Genomic DNA, 18800 nt, shown 5'->3' with positions numbered 1-18800 from the left:
CGCTGTATATACACAGTCATTGCCTTAAAGAGCTTGCAACCTATATAGACAAGCTGGAAATGTTATCTCTGTTTTAAGTCAGGGAGATGAGGCAGAGAGAGATTGTGACTTGTCCAAGGTTGCACAGGGAGTCTGTGGCAGACCCAGAGATTGAAGCCAGGTCTCCCGAGTTCCAGGCCTACACCTTAACCACAAAGCCCTCCCTCCTCCCTGTGGCTTCAGTCACCGTGTGGGCAGGATCTAGAACAGAGGTGGGCAAACTACGGCCCGCGGGACCATCCTGCCCAGCCCCCGAGCTCCTGGCCCAGGAGGCGAGCTCCCGGCCTCTCCCCTGCAGTTCCCCCAACCCTCACAGCCTCAGCTCGCTCCGGTGCAATGCTCTGGACGTTGGGGTTGTGAGCTCCTGGGGCAGCGCAGCTGCAGAGCCCGGCCTGACCTGTACTGCGTGGTGGCGGTGGTGGCAGTGGTGGCAGTGTGGCCCGGCTCCGGCCGGGCGGTGCGGCTGTAGCGCCGCCAGCCACTGGTGCTCCAGGCAGTGTGGTAAGGGGGCAGGGAGTAGGGGGGTTTGGATAGAGGGCAGGGGAGTTCGTGGTGGTGGTCAGGGGGCAGGGGTGTGGATAGGGGTCGGAGGGCAACAGGGGATTGAATGGGGGCAGGGGTCCGGGGGGGGAAGTCAGGAAGGAAGGAAGGTTGGATGGGGTGGCAGGGGGCAGTCAGGGGCAGGGGTTCCGGGGGCAGTCAGGGGACAGGGAGCAGGGATGTGTGGATGGGGCAGGGGTCCCAGAGGGGCTGTCAGGGAACAGGGGGGGGTTGGATGGGGCAGGAGTCCCGGGGGGGAGGAGGGAGATAGGAGGTGAGGGCTGGGCCACGACCCCCTCCCCTAACTGGCCCTCCATACAATTTACGAAACCCAATGCGGTCCTCAGGCCAAAAAGTTTGCCCGCCCCTGATCTAGAATGACTGTGTGTGGCAAACTGAAGTTAGAGCCCATCTTGCAGGGTCCTAGAGGCGGGGCTCCAGTCTGAGCCTGAACATCTGCACTGCGGTTAAACAGCCCCTCAGCCCGAGCCCAAATCAGCTGGCATGGGCCAGCCATGGTTTGTAATGGCAGGGTAGACATACCCTTAGGCTTTTCTGCCCCAGCCCCTCTTTCTGGGTTGTTGCTGCAGAAGCTCCCACGCTTTCTTAGAAATCTACTCTAGGTCGTTTTGCAGGAAAGCGCCGTGACAGCCCAACGTGACAGGAGATGTCTGTGCTGGGAAGCAGAGGTTTCCACAGCACTGTGAGGAGCAGAGCCCTGCTCTTCCCTTGGCCTGGGAGAGGTGGAAACGGCCGTTCTCCTCACCTGATAATGGACAGGAGGAGAGAATGCCCCGACCTTTTCAGCCTCTGTTGTCCCCTCCAGCCTCACAGCCTTGTCTCTGGTGTGCCTGCTGTACCGTTCCCATGTGCTGTAGAGATTCGCTCCACGTAAACACGGCGCTGGGAATGTAAACCCTGAGCACTGTTTAACTGAATGTCCCCTGCAGCCGGCATGCTGCTACCGTCCCTTCTCTAGCACATGCCTGCACCTCCTGTGCCTCTGAAACACTTACTTTCCCCTCGTCCTCTACGTGCAGGCCAGGCAGTCCCCTCTCATAGGTATCTAAGGTTCCCCCTGCACCATGCCCTCTGCCACTTCATACTGGATCTCTTGCTTAGCCTTTCTGGGCTGTGGCTTTGGGAAGCTCAGCTGTCTGAGCTGCCTGGGCCACTATCAATGTGCATGTGGGATATGACAAGCAGCTAAGCTGCTGTTTCTGTAGCAATGGGGTGTAGCAGTCTGTTCTGTCTTGTTGAGCTCAGCGCATATGAAGTGGGAGGAGGGTTTCAGTCACTGTTCCTCCGATGAGCTCAGCTCAGCCTTAGATGAGCCCCTTTCTGTAGTATATGGAGTGTATGTAGGGAGTGTTGTCAGGTTTAAAGGGCTCTTAGAACTGGAAAGTTTTGACATGGTGGAAACTGCAGATGGCCGGGATCCTGGCTCCAGTGGTCTGATACGTGCGCTCACGCCTTGGAGGTGCTGCCAAGTATAATGCCAGCCCCTGTTACGACAGCCGGCAAAAGGAGGGGCACAAGTGATGGTGCCTGGTTTAGGGTGGGGATGAAGCAGAAAGTAACAGGAGCAATGAAAGAAAACTCCATGGCATTTTTGGTTCAAGCTGGGCAGAAAACCAGTAAATTCTTCCCTTGAAATTATTTCCTGGTAATCTCTCCTGGGAACCTTAGATCTCATCTTACCCTGTCAGACATGCAAAACATTCTCAACAAAACCTCAAGGAACTCACCTGTTTCCTGGTTCTATTATGAACTTGAAACTGAGCCCCAGCTTTGTTAAGAGAGTTAGGAACCTTTCCAGGTGCCCCTGGGTTCACTGCAACCTCAGGCCAAACTCAGAAGTTTAGCTGGAGTTTCACTTTGCGTTTTTGGCTCCCTTCAGCCATCCTTCCCTGGGTAGTGAATGGAACGTGGATACTTACAGCCAGAGCTTTGTCCTCCGGACACATGCCAGGGACCACTGTCTTGTCAGTTAGTTAATAAAAGATCTGGATGATAGTAACCTGACATACGCAGACTGATCTCTGCATGCTTCCTCCCTTGCTGCCAGCACCAAGAGGAGGTTTGGAATGGTTGTGAAGATGTTTAATTGTAGAAGAGCTAGTGATCGTTGAATGCTGACACACTGGCCCCTAGATGCATCACCTTGATGGGACACCTTAGTACACAGGAGGAGATTAAAGTGGCTGGGGAAAGCATATCCCACATCCACCAGTTATATTGCTGTAGTCTGAGGGTAAAAGGGTTTCTTCTCATCCATCATTGGGTCCCCCCAAATCTAGGCATGTGGGACTGTTTTGTCTGCGTGGTGAACACCCTGCTGAATCTGGATTCTTTCCACTCAGGGACAGATCCAAGCGTTTCTGACTGCAAATTCCCCATCTCTTTCCTGGATAAGACCAGTTTTGATAGGAGTTGGTTAAGCCACTTCCATGGACAAGCGAGCTGTGTTTGCAGGTGGAGTTCCACCTGTTTACACCCCCAGGGCCAGTGGGAGCTGTGGGCTGTGAGCTCAGAGACCAGACCCCTGCTTCTCTTGGCTAGTAAAAGGCATCAGGCAGGTTTCAGATATGTTATTGATGGGGAATGTGGATGCGTCTTTAGAGGGCAGGATGCCAATCGCCTTTACAGTGGCTAAAAGAACAGGAGTACTTGTGGCACTCCTGTTCATTTTGCGGATACAGACTAACACGGCTGCTACTCTGAAATCTTTACAGTGGCTGGTATCTTGCCAAGCAGTCACTCAGCACTGTTGGTCTCTTCTGCTACTGCTCTGTCTCTAGCCTTCCCTTTTTGGGGAGGGGTATTGAGAAGGTCACAGCTCTGGATTCTTTTGACTTCTTGGATCCCTGTGGGTCTGGTTTCAGGCCTCACTGTTCAGTATGGAATGTTTATAAGGTGTGCTTGGTGGTTGATCTCCTAGTCATGAACAAAGGGAATGGGTCCATGTTGACTTCATTAGTTCAGTCTACAGCCTTCGATCCTGTCACTGACCTCTGCTTCTGCTGCTCTTTGGCCAGAGAACAGTTTTTCTTGTGAAGGGACTATAGCCCATCTGTTTACATTATGGTGACTGAACCTTAGCAACTCATAGACTCTAAGGTCAGAAGGGACCATTATGATCATCTAGTCTGACCTCCCGCATGATGCGGGTCACAAAAGCTGACCCACCCACTTCTGGAATAATTCTCTCCCTTGACTCAGCTGTTGAAGTCCCCAAATCATGATTTAAAGACTTCAAATTGCTGAGAATCCTCCAGCAAGCGACCCCTGCCCCATGCTGTGGGGGAAGGTGAAAAACCTCCAGGGCCTCTGCCAATCTACCCTGGAGGAAAATTCCTTCCCGACTCCAAATATGGCGATCAGCTGAACCCCGAGCATGCGGGCAAGATTCTCTAGCCAGACCCTCTGGAAAAAGTTCTCTGTAGTAACTTTTAATATCCCATCATTGACCATTGTTACTAATTACCAGCGATGGCACGTTGTTGACCTATTGACTAAAATCACTTTATCCCATCAAACCATCCCCTCCATAAACTTATCAAGCTTAATCTTAAAGCCAGAGAGGTCTTTCGCCCCCACTGTTTCCCTCGGAAGGCTGTTCCAAAACGTCACCCCTCTGATGGTTAGAAACCTTCGTCTAATTTCAAGCCTAAACTTCCCGACGGCCAGTTTATATCCATTCGTTCTCGTGTCCACATTAGTACTGAGCTGAAATAATTCCTCTCCCTCCCTGGTATTTATCCATCTGATCTATTTAAAGAGAGCAATCATATCCGCCCTCAGCCTTCTTTTGGTTAAGGTAAACAAACCGAGCTCCTCGAGTCTCCTTTCATATGACAGATTTTCCATTCCTCGGATCATCCTAGTGGCCCTTCTCTGTACCCGTTCCAGTTTGATTTCATCCTTTTTAAATATGGGAGACCAGAACTGCACACAGTACTCCAAATGAGGTCTCACTAGTGCCTTGTATAACGGAACCAGCACCTCCTTATCCCTACTAGAAATACCTCGCCTAATGCATCCCAAGACCGCATTAGCTTTTTTCACGGCCACGTCACATTGCCGACTCATAGTCATCCTGCGATCAACCAGGACTCTGAGGTCCTTCTCCTCTTCTGTTACTTCCAACTGATGCGTCCCCAGCTTATAACTAAAATTCTTGTTAGTCATCCCTAAATGCATAACCTTACACTTCTCACTATTAAATTTCATCCTATTACTATTACTCCAGTTTACAAGGTCATCCAAATCTCCCTGCAGGATATACCGATCCTTCTCCGAATTGGCAATACCTCCCAACTTTGTGTCATCCGCAAACTTTATCAGCCCACTCCTACTTTTGGTTCCGAGGTCAGTAATGAATAGATTAAATAAAATCAGACCCAAAACCGAACCTTGAGGAACTCCACTGGTAACCTCCCTCCAACCTGACAGTTCACCTTTCAGTACGACCCGCTGCAGTCTCCCCTTTAACCAGTTCCTTATCCACCTCTGGATTTTCATATCGATCCCCATCTTTTCCAGTTTAACCAATAATTCCTCATGCGGTACCGTATCAAACACTTTACTGAAATCGAGGTATATTAGATCCACCGCATTTCCTTTATCTAAAAAATCTGTTACTTTCTCATAGAAGGAGATCAGGTTGGTTTGGCACGGTCTACCTTTCGTAAAACCGTGTTGTAATTTGTCCCAGTTGGCACTGACCTCAAGGTCCTTAACTACTTTCTCCTTCAGAATTTTTTCCAAGACCTTGCATATTACAGATGTTAAACTAACAGGCCTGTAGTTACCCGGGTCACTTTTTTCCCCCTTCTTGAAAATAGGAACCACATTAGCTATTCTCCAGTCAAACGGTACCACCCCCGAGTTTACAGATTCATTAAAAATGATCGCTAACGGGCTTGCAATTTCTCGCGCCAGTTCCTTTAATATTCTTGGATGAAGATCATCCAGCCGCCCGATTTAGTCCCATTAAGCTGTTCGAGTTTGGCTTCTACCTCGGATACGGTAATGTCAACCCCCACTCCTTTATTCCCATCCGTCTCGCTTCCACTATTCCTCAGCCCTTCATTAGCCTCATTAAATACCGATGCAAAATATTCATTTAGATATTGTGCCATGCCTAGATTATCCTTAATTTCCACTCCATCTACTGAAAGAGCTAAACGTTTAAATTTGGTTTTAAAATGAAGGCTTAGAATTTGCAAAATATCACAGAATGCAGCCAGAGCTGCAGAGCGATCCTTAAATCGCAGGATCTGGAACGATTTTCCCCCCACAACCTGTGATTTCCCTCCCACCCCTTTTCTTGCTATGAAGGCATTTGGTTGTGTGCTTTATGCTTTTGAGGTTGGACTGGTGGGAAGAAAGAGACTAAGCTGTTTCTGTGGTTTGCATGAAACATGACAGTCCTCTTTCCATGCCGACAGCATCCCCGGTGGTTAGACTAGGCAGGGAGGAAGTGTGATGATGTCACCTAAGGGGCAGGGCTTTATGAGGCCCTGCTTTTAAAACTCTTAACAGATTCCCTCTGAGAATCTTCATAAGTGACTTTTTTTTTTTTTAATTGCTTGTAACTTTTTCACACCCAAATATACTTTCTAAACTGGAGCACTCCAGAATGAGCACATTGACATTATGCATCAGATTTCAAGGTTCAGCCATTTTTGTCTTCTCCATGTGAAAAGTGGGTAGCAGCAATCAGTTCTACAATGGGGAAATGTATTTGGGGCTTTTGCATAACTGAATGGATTTTCCTTCAGCTGTCCAAACTCTAACTTCGGACATGCTCGCTGCACAAGAGAATTTTTTGAGAAGTCTGATTGAAAACAAGGGGTTATAATTAAAACCAGTTGGCAACCTTAACTATAGTGTTTGCTACCAACCTGGTACTACAACAAACATACAGACAAAAGGGAGAGACATTAGTGATCTTGGATGCCCAACTTGAGGTGCTTTATATGTGCCGGATTTGCAAAGAGTCGAGAGTATTACGGCACCTAAAATCATTAGTGACATCTGGAAATCTTGGCAGCGCTGAGCTGGCTAAGGGCTGGCAGCAGTGGGCTGGATTTCGAAAAGGGAATATGAGGAAAATCTTTGCAAATGAGATGTCCTAGGCTTGGGAATTCCCAGGGGAATTGCTGGGAGGCCTGGCAGCTGGGCCAGTCAAGGCTAGAATGGATGAGATGTGGCAGAACATCTCCCATAGGGAGTACACTGTGTTGGCAAAGGCTGGACTGGATGATTTAGCATCTGTCTCCGATTTCCAGTACTGATTAGCTACAGGCTGCACTAGAGCATCAGGAGTGGAAGTGGTTGGAGGTGTCTGTCCAGCCCGCACTCGCCCACACCCTGTTTACCTGTTAGCACGTCCCTAGGCCTGGCCGCAGGAGGTGACTGAATCACCACTGTGCCTTGCAGCTCCCTAAGAAAAGCTGCATCAGGAAGGGAGGCATGAGGAGGGTTTAGCCTGTACTAAATAAAGTTAGAAAAATAGCTGTCTGGGGCTGGGTGGCACTAGTGTGAAAGGCGCACCTTGTCTGCCGGGAGACAGCGTCAGAAATAGGAGGAACAGAGGTTGTGTTAGCTGCTGCTCTGGCAGCAGAGGGGAAATCTGTTCTGCAGCTCCTCCTCCCCTCCCCACCATACACACCCTATTCCATTTTTTAAAAGGGATTGAGTCAATTTAAGACTGGCTAGAGCCAGGCGTGATGCAGGCAGAGATTGTGTAAGTCCCCTCTGCACAGCGTAGCCAGTGTGCCATAGTCCTGACTGGCAGCTCCTCTTCTATTCCAGTCCTGGGCCCTGACCAGCCAGCACCACAATCCTGACCTGCAGCACCCTCTGCTACTCTGGTCCTAGGTCCCTACACACCCCTGCCAATGTATCTCTCCCTGCCATTCCAGTCCCTGTGGAATTGAGGCTCCTAATCATGGCAAATGGGGTGGGGGTGGTATTTGTGGGGTGTGTGCAAACATCCACTGGGGGCGACTAGGGTGAGACGAAACTCCCCTGTTTGTTAGCTGCAGTACGTCAGGATTGGAACCCAAGGCTCAAGCAGCACCCCCCCCCCCCCAGTGTTAACTCCCTGCTCGTTCTCTCCTGGTGACTGTCCCTTTCTGTTGGCTCTGCAGGATTCCTACAGAAAGCAGGTAGTCATTGACGGAGAGACCTGTCTGTTAGACATCCTGGACACGGCGGGTCAAGAGGAGTACAGCGCCATGCGAGACCAATACATGCGGACGGGGGAGGGCTTCCTGTGTGTCTTCGCCATTAACAATACGAAATCCTTTGAAGATATTCACCAGTACAGGTCAGTATCCCCTGCAGAACTCTTCCCCTATGGCCAGGGCTGCTGGGCTGCCTCCCATTTTAAAGGGCAGGCCTGGCTGGCGTGCTGTGCCGCCTGCCAAGACCAGGCGTGTATGCTGTGGGAGCGCTGGCTGCCAGCAAAGACAATTACCTCAAGCAGCCATTCTCCAGGGAAGGGAAGGAGCAGGCAGCTAATGTCAGTGGCTCTGAGAAAATCCATCCGCGGGGGATTGCTGGTGGTCTTGGGGGACTTGGTAATGTAACGTTTAAGTGTTTACGATGACTAAAGAGAGAGCTGATCCTTTCCTATCCCTCTCCCTTCCATCTCTAATTAATGGCATTGCACTGTGAGTGAAACTGATCTCAGCAGCTCCTGCTGTGCAGGAAAGCTGAGGGAGGAAGGGAGAACAGACTCAAGGGTAAGGAGTGGCAGGGTGCCTGATAGGCAGGGTTGCTTCAGCCACTTACTAGAATTGCAGAGCACACAGCTAGGGAGAGGCCCTGAAGAGAGTGTAATGTGAACAAACAAGACAGACAAAGGGGGGGGCGAGGTGAGTTGCCTGCGGTCACCCAGAAGATCAGTGGCAGAGCTGAGAGTAGAACATAGGTCTCCTGGCTCCCAGACTAGTGCCCTATCCACTTCACCAGGCTGCCTCTCCTGTTTTATGCCCAGACACCCCACACAGTTTGGCGGTGGGAGGGACTAATGCACCCAAGGCGATGGCCGCTCTCTGGTTGCCACCCAAGGAGCAAGCGGCTGGCCCAGGCTGGCGAGAGTGTGATTTTTGTGGTGTGGCCCTGGCGTCTCACCGTAACCCAGCTGCCTTACACCTTCTCCCCAGGACTTGTTTCAGGGGCAGGCGGGCTTTTTGGATGCAGCCAGCAAGCAGTCTGTTTGCGGTAGGAATTGCGGGAGGGGCTCCTTGTAAGCACATGTTTCACAAGCCTGGGAGCAGCTATTCCGCAGGCAGGCAAAGGAATGGGAAGCCCCGGAGCACGAGGCAAGGAACATGTTCAGCAAACGTCTGGGGCAGTGAAAAGGTTTGTGACTTCTTGGGCTCCCAAGGATCAGGCGCTCCTAGAAGGAAGTGCTGAGTGACCATGCTCCAGCCCTGAATGCCTAGAACAGTAGTATCTTTGACTGCTAGAAGGAGGTTTGCTCTGCAGGGTGGTGCCCAGCAGTCATTCATGCTGGATGACCTGGAGAGGCTGCAGGTGCTGGAGTCTGAAAGCCAAGCTGCTAGAGTGGAACTGTTCAGACAGCGGCTGACGCACATGCACAAAGGGCTGCAGTTTGGTGCTCGTGAAGGGGGGGAAGGGGGAGATAATGGTTACTTATGGGCTTAGCTAAGTAAAGGGTAGGTTGACACTGTGCAAGGCCCTTAACAGCTCTGCCAATGCACCTCAGTCCTGACCTGCAGCAGCCCCCACTGTCCCAATCCTGAGCCCCAGCCCACAGTTCTGCCAGTGCAGTCCAGATCTTATTTGTAACACCCTTTACTATTCCATTCCAGCCAATGTGCCTCAGGCCTGATTTGCTACCAAGGCCAGCCCTAGATTTTTGCCTGGGTCCTATAAGAAGTAACACTTCGCAGGCCTCCTCCAGCCCCTGTCCCCCACGTATGACCAGGTTCCCCATTTCTGTGAACCCATCACTCCCTCCAGTGGTGGTTTTTGTGCATCTGGAAGCCTCCATCCCCAGCCTGTGGTGACCCCCATTATCCTTTGTACCACATCTCTTCGTCGTCATATTCCAGGGGTTCTAGTGATCCCCTCCCATCCATGTGTTTTGGGGGGTGTGGGGGAGAGCTGAGGTGGCTCTTGATCTCTGCCACAGCTCCCAGTCGATGGGATCAGACAGGAGTGTGGAAGGAGAATCTGGATGAGGGGGAATGGAGTGTGTGTATGTGCAGGGACCCTGGAAGACAGGATCCTGTGCACCTACAATGGCCTAAGGCAGCAACTGCCTGCAACACCCCTTGTTATTCCAGCCCAAGGTGTGTCTCTTTGAGTAGATGAGGCTAGTTATAGAGACCCTGATTTAGCACAGCACTTAAGCATGTGCTTAATTTCCTTTGAAGCTGAGGAAAGTTCAGCACGTACATATGTGCCTTGCCAAACTGGGTCCATAGTGCAGTCCGTGGTTTTGCAATATGGACAAATGGGAACTGAGATGATGAGCCCGTTCACTTGTGAACGTCAGGATTTGAAACCCGGTCTCCAGGACTGAAAGGCCAGCGTGCTAATTCGCTGCTTCTCACCTCCAGGGGATTCTGAACATGTTGAATGAGTATCTGAACTTGGGGTGGAATAATGAGGGATTCACGATGCCTTGTTTGGGGGGGGGGAAAAGAGTGGCATGTGTGTAGCTTTTTATTTAGACTATACGTCTGTTCTCCCAGCGGGGCAAATAACCAAGGGGCACAGTCGTTGCCTAGGAAAAACACTGCAGAATCCATCAGCTCATGGTCCTGAGCATTCTCTCTCTCCTTGCTCAGTTCAGATTGGCAAGCAGATCCCAGCCAATGGCTGCGGCATTTGGGCTCCATGTTCATTGCTTTGCCTTTCCATATGAGCGAGTGAGACTTTGTTCCTGCCCCGGAATAGGGGATGTTTCTGTGCCCCTGGACAGCTGCCTGGTGGCTCTGGGATTATGGTACTGAACCTGGCTGTAGTTTTGTTGCTGATGGGGGTTATCTGGGAACAGCTTCCCTCTAAGACCTTGTGGCAGGTCAAAGCTAGGCACAGCCCTTGTTTATCCTGGAGCCAAAGGGGCCACTTCGGGCTGTGGGCTTTGCCTCTCGTCCCCAGCCTTCCAATAACAAACATGCCCCATGTAATCAGTTTTAAAATGTATGAGATTGTCTTGGCTCCACAAAATAAATGGACAAAGAGTGGGATTTTCATAAAGCACCTAAATGACTTAGAAGCACAAATTCTCTTGACTTTCACTGGGGCTTGTATTAGTGGAGCGGAATTCTGTTCCTGTCCATTACAAGTGGCACGTGCTCTGCTCCCACGAGGAGCTCTCTGAAACTAGCTGCTGTTGTCATTGTGATAATGAAAACAACAAAGAGTCTGGTGGCACCTTAAAGACTAACAGATTTATTTGGGCATAAGCTTTCGTGAGTAAAAACCTCACTTCTTCGGATGCAATAATGAAATGGCTCTTCCCCTGGCTTTTCCTCTCCTCACTTCGGCATCTCTGTCTCTGCAGAGAGCAGATCAAGAGAGTGAAGGATTCAGACGATGTCCCCATGGTGTTGGTGGGAAACAAGTGTGACCTTCCAGCCCGGACAGTGGAAACCCGGCAAGCACAGGACCTGGCCAGGAATTACGGGATCCCCTACATAGAGACATCAGCAAAAACCAGACAGGTAGGAGGAGAGATGGTTTTAAAATGTGAACCAATAGCAGTCCTCAAAGGCCCCCTTTTTGCACACCTACAAACCCCTATCTTCATGTGACCCATCTAAACATTCCACTCTCAGCACTTAGTGTAGGTCCTACTCTATTTCTCTGTGGTGACAGTCACATTGGGTTGCGTAGGTTGGGGCTGGTGGGATTTCTGCACTGTTTTTTATTCCCTCCCCCGCGAATCCAGGTAGGAATATCTCTGGTAATGCCAGAGATGGGGGTGTGGATACAGCATATCCTGAAAGCCCACGGCTCTGGGATTGGTGCCTGAAGAGCTGCCCCAGCACCAAACAACTAGACTTGTAAGGCTACACCAGCTTGTCTAGTTACCGCCTCTTCTCAGTGCTTCGTTCCATTGTTGTGGCTGTAAGAAATTGCCTAGCTAGCTCGGCCAGAAGGAACCTCCTCCTCTGCCCTGCCCCTCCCACAGCTGCCATCTGCCCCCTCCCTGCGTTGTGTGAGGAAACAATCCCTGAGCCGGCCCCCCCTTCACGCAGCAGTTCTGTGAGCCCCATGACTGACAGCAGCATGGCCGACGCAGAACCCTGTTGACAGAGCAACATGCATTTGCTGTCAGGCAAGCAATGCTCCAGCTGCTAATTACACAGCGTGCTGCGTCTCCTCTGACAGCTCTGAAGTGCCAGTGAGCAGGGGAGTGAGCATGAATTAGAGCAGGCCAGCACTGGCAGTGATTTACCGCAGTCGGGATGCTGGGATAAAACTGCCAGGAAACCCATCTTGGGGGCTAGATGGCACCTGGGCGAACTGTGAGTGATGGTGCTGGAGTGATAAATCCACGGCCGAATCTCTTCTCTTCTCCCTCCTCTCTCTCTCTCTCACTCTCCTCCTCCCCTCCCCCTCCCCACCCTCCCCGCTTCAGCTCTTTCCAAGGCTGCTACTTCTGTCCTGGCCTGTCCTGACAATGCTGGTTTGCTTTGTGATGATCCGATGCTGCGTCACAGCATGAAGGCCCATGTTGCACCAATGCACAGGGATAGTGTATCAGTGCTGCACTCATCGCTGTGTTACACGAGTTCCTTGCAGGATTAAATGGGCCCCCCAGGAATCTGATTAATGCCACCCTTGCCCTACCCACAGCAATTCCCGATGGAGCTGTGTGTCCCGGGTGCGAGGCCTAGGAGAACGCATGAGGTTCAGGGTTAGTGGCTACCTCTTCTCTGCCTCCCCTCTCTAAAAAGAAGTGTCTTTTGTCTTGCCTGCTCTTTCCCTAACTTCTTGGTGCCAGTGCCTGGAGATGGCAGAGGCGACCAGTGAATTATTGTGGCGGTCGCGTGCTGTGTAGATTCAAGGGGAGAAATGCCCATGGTCGGAATCAGTTGCCGCCTCAAGGCTAAATGTTCCAGCAGCGAATTCCTCTCCCTATCCCAGTGAGCCGGTCGAGTCCCCCGCACAGTGGGGGCTTGCCCTGTGTGTGAGCTCTGGAGAGGGTGGAATTTAATGCACAGGCTGGAAAGGCGTGGCCACAGGGTAGCCTGTGTGGAGTGAGTCCGCATCTCCAGAGCAACTCCACGATTGGCACTAATGGGAGCTCTTGTTGGTAGTCTCAGCAGAGAGGCCTGGGGTTGAATAGACCTTCTTGCTGCTAGGTCCCTGCAGGCCAGGGCTGAGACACGCTGGCAGAGGGTTGTGGGGATGATGCTTGCCCTTTGGACAGAGGGAGGACTTTGTTCTTCAGGGCCCTTGATCTGGGACATTTGACCAGCACCCAACTCACAGGAGGGATTACCAAAAAAGGGTTAAAAAGCCACCCACGTGCTGCAGTTGGATGGGTCCTAGGCTGGCATTGGCAGCAGATGGTTTCCAATGCACTTTTGTGCAGCTTCCCTGTGTTCATCTCCTAACTCTTCATCCTTAGGTGTTTTCTCAGGTCACTGACCCTGCAGACATATGTATAGAGAGAGACACATGTATACAGGGGTTATCCCATCGCCCTAGAGAAGAGCTGTCTCTCCTTGCTGGAGGGAGGGCTACATCACAGGCTTGCACAGCTCCGAGTGGGTCACGTGGGGCGTAGGGAGGGCTATGTGGTACGTGAAGTCCATAGAGTTAATGAAAGCCTGCAGCCCCATATGATTTTAAATTGCACCTTGATCTTCACTCCCTTTGGTCCCGTAGCCTCTGCTGCTGGTCTCTTTTGGGGCCATGCTGCAAGGCCTCATAATGCCTGTCGGGTCAGTCTGCCTGGTTGTGAGGAAAACGCCCACAAGAAGTGGCTGCAGAAGGGCAAGAGGGCATCTATAACAAAGGGCTCTTGATTGCAAGCCCTCGGGGGCTAGCACAGAACAAGAAGAGGATCCTCTCGGGTGTGTGCTACAAATGAGCGCGTGCTCAGCCCCACACTGAAATATAAGACTGTGTTAACCAAACCCAGTCCATGGCTGAGTCCTGGCTTCTGGTTCAATCCAGAGGGAGGGACAGGAGTTTGTGCTCCTTGGCCCAAAATGGTTTGCTCCTCAGTTTCCCCATGTGTGTGCCTCGGGGGCCGAGAGGGGTGTTAAGGGGCTGGATGTTCAACAGAAGTGTGTTGATGTCTGCTGTATTGAAACAAAGTTTTCTGCAGGGCTGTGGGCTAGTCCTTACGTTCACTGCCTAGCTGTCTGATCCTGAGTTGTTTTGCTAATCTCCTCATCCTGCCGTCCATGCGACGGGCACACGTTACGTATCGGTACGGTTTCTGGGGGGAGTGCCCCTGATTTGGAGGGTTAGATGGGAAAGAGGCAGTTGGCTCAGGGCTGTTAGTTCAAGTACAGTTTCTAGTGGGATGTCCACTCTCGTTTTAGGTGTCCCTAGAGATGGAGCCTCCATTTCCTTTGGTAGCCTGGTAGTTTAGTGCCACATTTTGCCAGGAGGAACCATTTCCTGGGATTCCTCTGTTGATTTCTTTGCAGTTTCATCCCTTTAACTCGAGTCAAAACTCACTTGAACTACACTATGCAGTTCTCTGCAGGGGACTCCTAGTGGTCCCCTCGATCCATCTGCCCTCACCTCCACCATTTTTCCGAGTGGCTGTGGCGCTCTTTGACCAGAACGTTGTGCCTCTCTTTCCAGGGTGTTGAAGACGCCTTCTATACCTTAGTGCGGGAGATCCGGCAGCACAAACTACGCAAGCTGAATCCACCGGATGAAAGTGGCCCAGGCTGCATGAATTGTAAATGTGTGATATCATGACCAAGGTGAGCCCAGTGGGAGGGAGAGGGGTGTGCCAGAGATGGGTGCGGGCTGCAGCCAGGCGTTGCCGGAGGCAGGGATTCATTGACAATGTACCAGGCTGCAAAAAATGCAGGTTGAAATGATTTCATTGAACCTTTTTTCCCCCAACAAAAGAAACAGCTTATCGGCCAAAACAAACATTTCCTCGGAAAATCCTTGCTTTGGTCAACATTTTCTGGTGGTTTTTGTTTGTTTATGAAAAAACAAACAATTTTCATTTAAAAAAGCTGGATTTTTTGGTAAAGATTGTCAGTTTTAAAACAAAAAAACTGACAAATTTTTACTAAAAATGTATTTTTTCCTCTATTTTTTTTTCATTTTTTCATTAAAGGGGGGGAAAAACACAATTTTTCAAAATTTCCTATGGAAAATAATTGGCACGCACTCCCTCCCCCGCCCGCCCCCCCCTCGCCCCCCCCAGCTCTAGCTGCAAATTAAGTCAGGTTCCATTACACCCCACCGCTACCCCCCTGTGGCAACAGCGGGGAGGTGAAGGAAGTGGGCAGCTCCGTGATTCCCTTGTACTCGCTCTCCCTACAGCAGTCTGGATAAGCGGGGCTGGGACTGCATTTGTGATTTGAAGTTGTTTACAGTGCTGTTGTACCCGTGTTGGTCCCAGTGTGTGAGGGAGACAAGGTGGGTGAGAGGCAATCTCTCTCTCTCTAATTGGACCAACTTCTTTTGGAGAAAGAGACAAGGGCTGTAGAGCTCAAGAGCTTGTCTCTGGCACCAGCAGAGGTTGGTTCAATAAAAGGAATTCCCTCACCCTCACAGCTAGGGCGGGAGTTTACCTCCCCAGCTCCAGTGTAGACATGCTGCCAACAGTGTCATGAAAAGGCTGTTTGCCTTTATAAATCATACAAGTCAGAGCCAGAGTTGGATGTCTGGCTTTCTTTTTTTAAAAACTTTTGATTAAGTAAAAGGGTCCTGTGGAATCCGGCCCCGGATGGCAGTGAGCAAAGGCTGCTATCAGCTCTCTGGCGGCAAGCATGGAATGAGCGTGGTGGATTTAGTCCACTTCCCACTGGCCAGCTTTCCATGTCACCAAAACTACCCTGGTAATGAGACTTTCTTGCAGCAGTGTCAGTGGAGAGAGCAAGGGCTGAATGGGCCAGAGAAACTGAACTAGCCTCTTTCCCTGAAGGGCTGGGGTTGAAGTGTGCTAGTCAGGGAAGCTTGCACTGCTGCTGCCCCGATGAGCTTTTCCCTGGATAATAGAGGACTCCAGGCGCCAGAGCTGTTCCTCCATCGCCTTTAACCGGTTCTAAATTCCCAGGGGAAAAGCTGGGATTATCCAGTTCCAGGAACTCCGCTAAAGAGCAGCAGCTGTCTTCCTCCATTGCATCTCGAAGCACCGCCTCTGGCAAGGCTGTGAGCTCAGCAGAGCTTTTCCCAAGGCCTCCCCCTCCCACCACCACCACATTCTCTCTCTCTCTCTCTCTTTAAACAAAAACAGCGGAGCGCCCCGCCCTGCCCCAGGGCTCTCTGCTGAGGGGAGAGTGGATCCTGGACGGGATCTCCCAGTGGGACTGATCCTCGTGCTGGGCCGAGTGCAGCTATTGTTACGGGAGGTTTCCAGATGTTCAGATAATCCAGATGTTCGGAAGCATTTCCTCCGGATGGGGATACGAGTGGTAGGGCTCGTTTCCTGGTCTGGCGGTGATCGTTTTCAGCTGAAAGCACACACACAGCTCCAAACATCTCCTTAAACTACCGTTCCTCTCTGCCTCACCAGGAGGGATTGTGCTGCTGAAGCAGGAGGGGGGCTGGCGTCTATCGCTGACATGGACAATCTTTCCAAAGGGGCCTTGAAAATGTTTTGTGAGTTCCCCACATCCCAGTGGCAACGAAGAACCTTTGCCATTTCCCTGCCGTGACAGAAAACTGACACTTAAATACCGAGCGGACAGCAGAAATCCACACGATGCTGCAGGGTGTCTGTCCAGCTCTTTCTCTACGCAGAGGAAAGCGGAGCCTCTTTACCCTTATTTATTTGCAGTGCAAACCACAATACGGCTTTTAACTGGGAGAGTGTCTTTCTGACACGCTTTCCCAAAAAGTTCCAGGGAATTGCATAATTCAGGGCAGCAGCCGTGACCAACAGCAGGGGAGTAAAATCAGAGCTGTATTATCAGTGAACCTTGCAGTGCCCCTGTGATGTAGATCAGGGGCAGTGCACCCATTTTTATGATGAGTAAACTGAGGTACAGAGAGGTGAAGTGACTTATCCATGGTGCCATTAATCAGTGGCCAAGGAAGGAATTAGAACCTAGCACCTGGGCGCTCAGCTCCCTTTAGATGCAGTATCTGGTAAAGGCCAAGAGTAGAGGGGGAGGAAAATCAGAAGTGCCGGGAAAAGAGAGGCAAAGATGTATTGGTGGCTGGGGGCAGCTGGGGCCTGGGAGTCGAGATGCTTGGATTCGATTCCTGACTCTGCTCTTGTCTCACTGCGGCACCTGATTTGTCAGAGGTGCTGAGCACCCACAATCCCCCCTGAAGCCCAGGGAGCTGCATGTGCTCAGCTTCTCTTTGGCACCCAGCTGTGAACGTTTTAGACAGCAATATAAAATATTTGCCTTGCCTGCACCCCATCTGGGAGAGGAGATGCTGATATTTTCCCACCTTCGTCCAATAGGTGGAGATTTGTGGGTGGAACATGCCCTGCAAGGGTGCAGCACCAGCATGCTCCTCATCAATGCTAAAATGCCTCTTATCCATAAAGGCTGGAGTCTTGAAAGGTGCCTAAGGCTTGGTCTACACTACCCCCCTAATTCGAACTAAGGTACGCAACTTCAGCTACGTGAATAACGTAGCTGAAGTTCGAAGTACCTTAGTTCGAATTAGTTCGAACTTACCTTGGTCCACACTCGGCAGGCAGGCTCCCCCGTCGACTCCGCGGTACTCCTCTCGGCGAGCTGGAGTACCGCAGTCGACGGCGAGCACTTCCGGGTTCGACTTATCACGTCCAGACTAGACGCGATAAGTCGAACCCAGAAGTTCGATTTCCAGCCGTCGAACTACCGGGTAAGTGTAGCCAAGGCCTTAGGGAGTTAGGTACTCAAATCCCAGCATAAAGCCCCATTCAGCCAAGTGTCTGCTTGCTCTCTTAAGCGCATGTTTAAAGTCAAGCATGTACTTTGCCAAGCGGGGGCTTAAACTCTCAAAAATGAACACGTTCTCCCAACCCACACTCTCCAAGCCCTGTGTAACATTTTGAGTTCCTTCTGCGGGAGGTAGTGGGAACTGAAGGGCTGGGTAGCGGGTAGCATAAGAATAGCTGCTGATTCTAGTTCTTCTTCCCCTTCTCATTTCAGTTGACCGGACCGTGACTTGGAGGGGTTTCCACTGTGCGGCGCACGCGGACAGAGGTGAAACAAAAGCAGCAGCAAACTGATTCAGGGGAGGAGTATGGGGGAGGAGGGAGACAAGGAGGAGGATATCTTGAGCCCCGCATGGACTGTCTCAAACTTCATCAAGGCCTGTGACAAGCAACTTTTTTTCCCCCTCCCCGTCTCCTTTTGCCTCCTCCTCTCCCAGCAACTGTACAAAGCCACAGATTGAATCACAGTAAATTATTATTTGATGGTCTCGACAAATGGTCTCTGTGGCTCTGTCCTACTTCAGAGGTGGCTGCTGCTGCTGGTTTTTGTGGGTGGAGGGTGTGGAAGGTGGTGGTGGGGGGTGAACTGCTTCCTTGATTGGTTGAGGTTCTATTGGCAGCCAGCCGATCTGAAGGTGGCTCAGCTGAGCATAACCCATCTGTTCTGGAACCTGTCAGTGATTGTCCTGGAGATATGGGGCACCTCGATTTTAGAAAAGGACATGTGGTGTGAGGGCCAATATGACTATCCCTTGGTCTCCAGAGAGATAAAACCTCTTCAAAGCTCCCCACCAGAAAGGTCCTATCCAGGGTTACTGCCAGCCTACAGCGGAGAGAGAATTAGGATGGTCATTCTGTGCCCAAATGGGCTTGGGTGATTTTCTGGAAAGATGGTTGGGGTGAAGTTGGGATTTGAAGATAAAATATGGAGTTGCTCTGTTTATAGTAGGTCCTACACTAACTGAAAGTCCCCAATTCCCGTGGGTTGGTTTGCTCTGATCATGTTTTGTGAGGTGTATGCTGCTCCAGAGACGGGAAGTTGTCTTTGTAACCACCATCGCTGCTTTAATGCTTCTCTCTCTTGTCCCTTCCTAGGAAGTAGGAAAAGTCCAGTGAATGTCTTTGCAGGGAGCTG

The 18800-nt window shown here is 51.0% G+C and overlaps 1 protein-coding gene across 3 annotated transcripts in view; it reads left to right on the top strand.

Annotated features, from left to right (window-relative positions):
• The window catches only part of HRAS (HRas proto-oncogene, GTPase), a 76020-nt gene extending 57859 nt beyond the window's left edge, over window positions 1-18161 (top strand). For all 3 annotated transcript variants that reach the window (XM_034770379.1, XM_034770378.1, XM_034770380.1), the window contains 4 exons: window positions 7740-7918; window positions 11135-11294; window positions 14404-14528; window positions 17880-18161. In XM_034770379.1, coding sequence (XP_034626270.1) covers window positions 7740-7918; window positions 11135-11294; window positions 14404-14523 — 459 coding nt within the window. In that variant the 3' untranslated portion in view covers window positions 14524-14528; window positions 17880-18161. The remainder of the gene's footprint in view (window positions 1-7739; window positions 7919-11134; window positions 11295-14403; window positions 14529-17879) is intronic.
• The last annotated feature ends 639 nt before the right edge of the window (window positions 18162-18800 follow it).

This window comes from Trachemys scripta, chromosome 4 (genome assembly GCF_013100865.1).
Source record: "Trachemys scripta elegans isolate TJP31775 chromosome 4, CAS_Tse_1.0, whole genome shotgun sequence".
Taxonomy (NCBI): Eukaryota; Metazoa; Chordata; order Testudines; family Emydidae; genus Trachemys; species Trachemys scripta.
The sequence above is the reverse complement of the archived record's forward strand: the minus strand, read 5'-3'. Positions and strand labels throughout refer to the sequence as shown.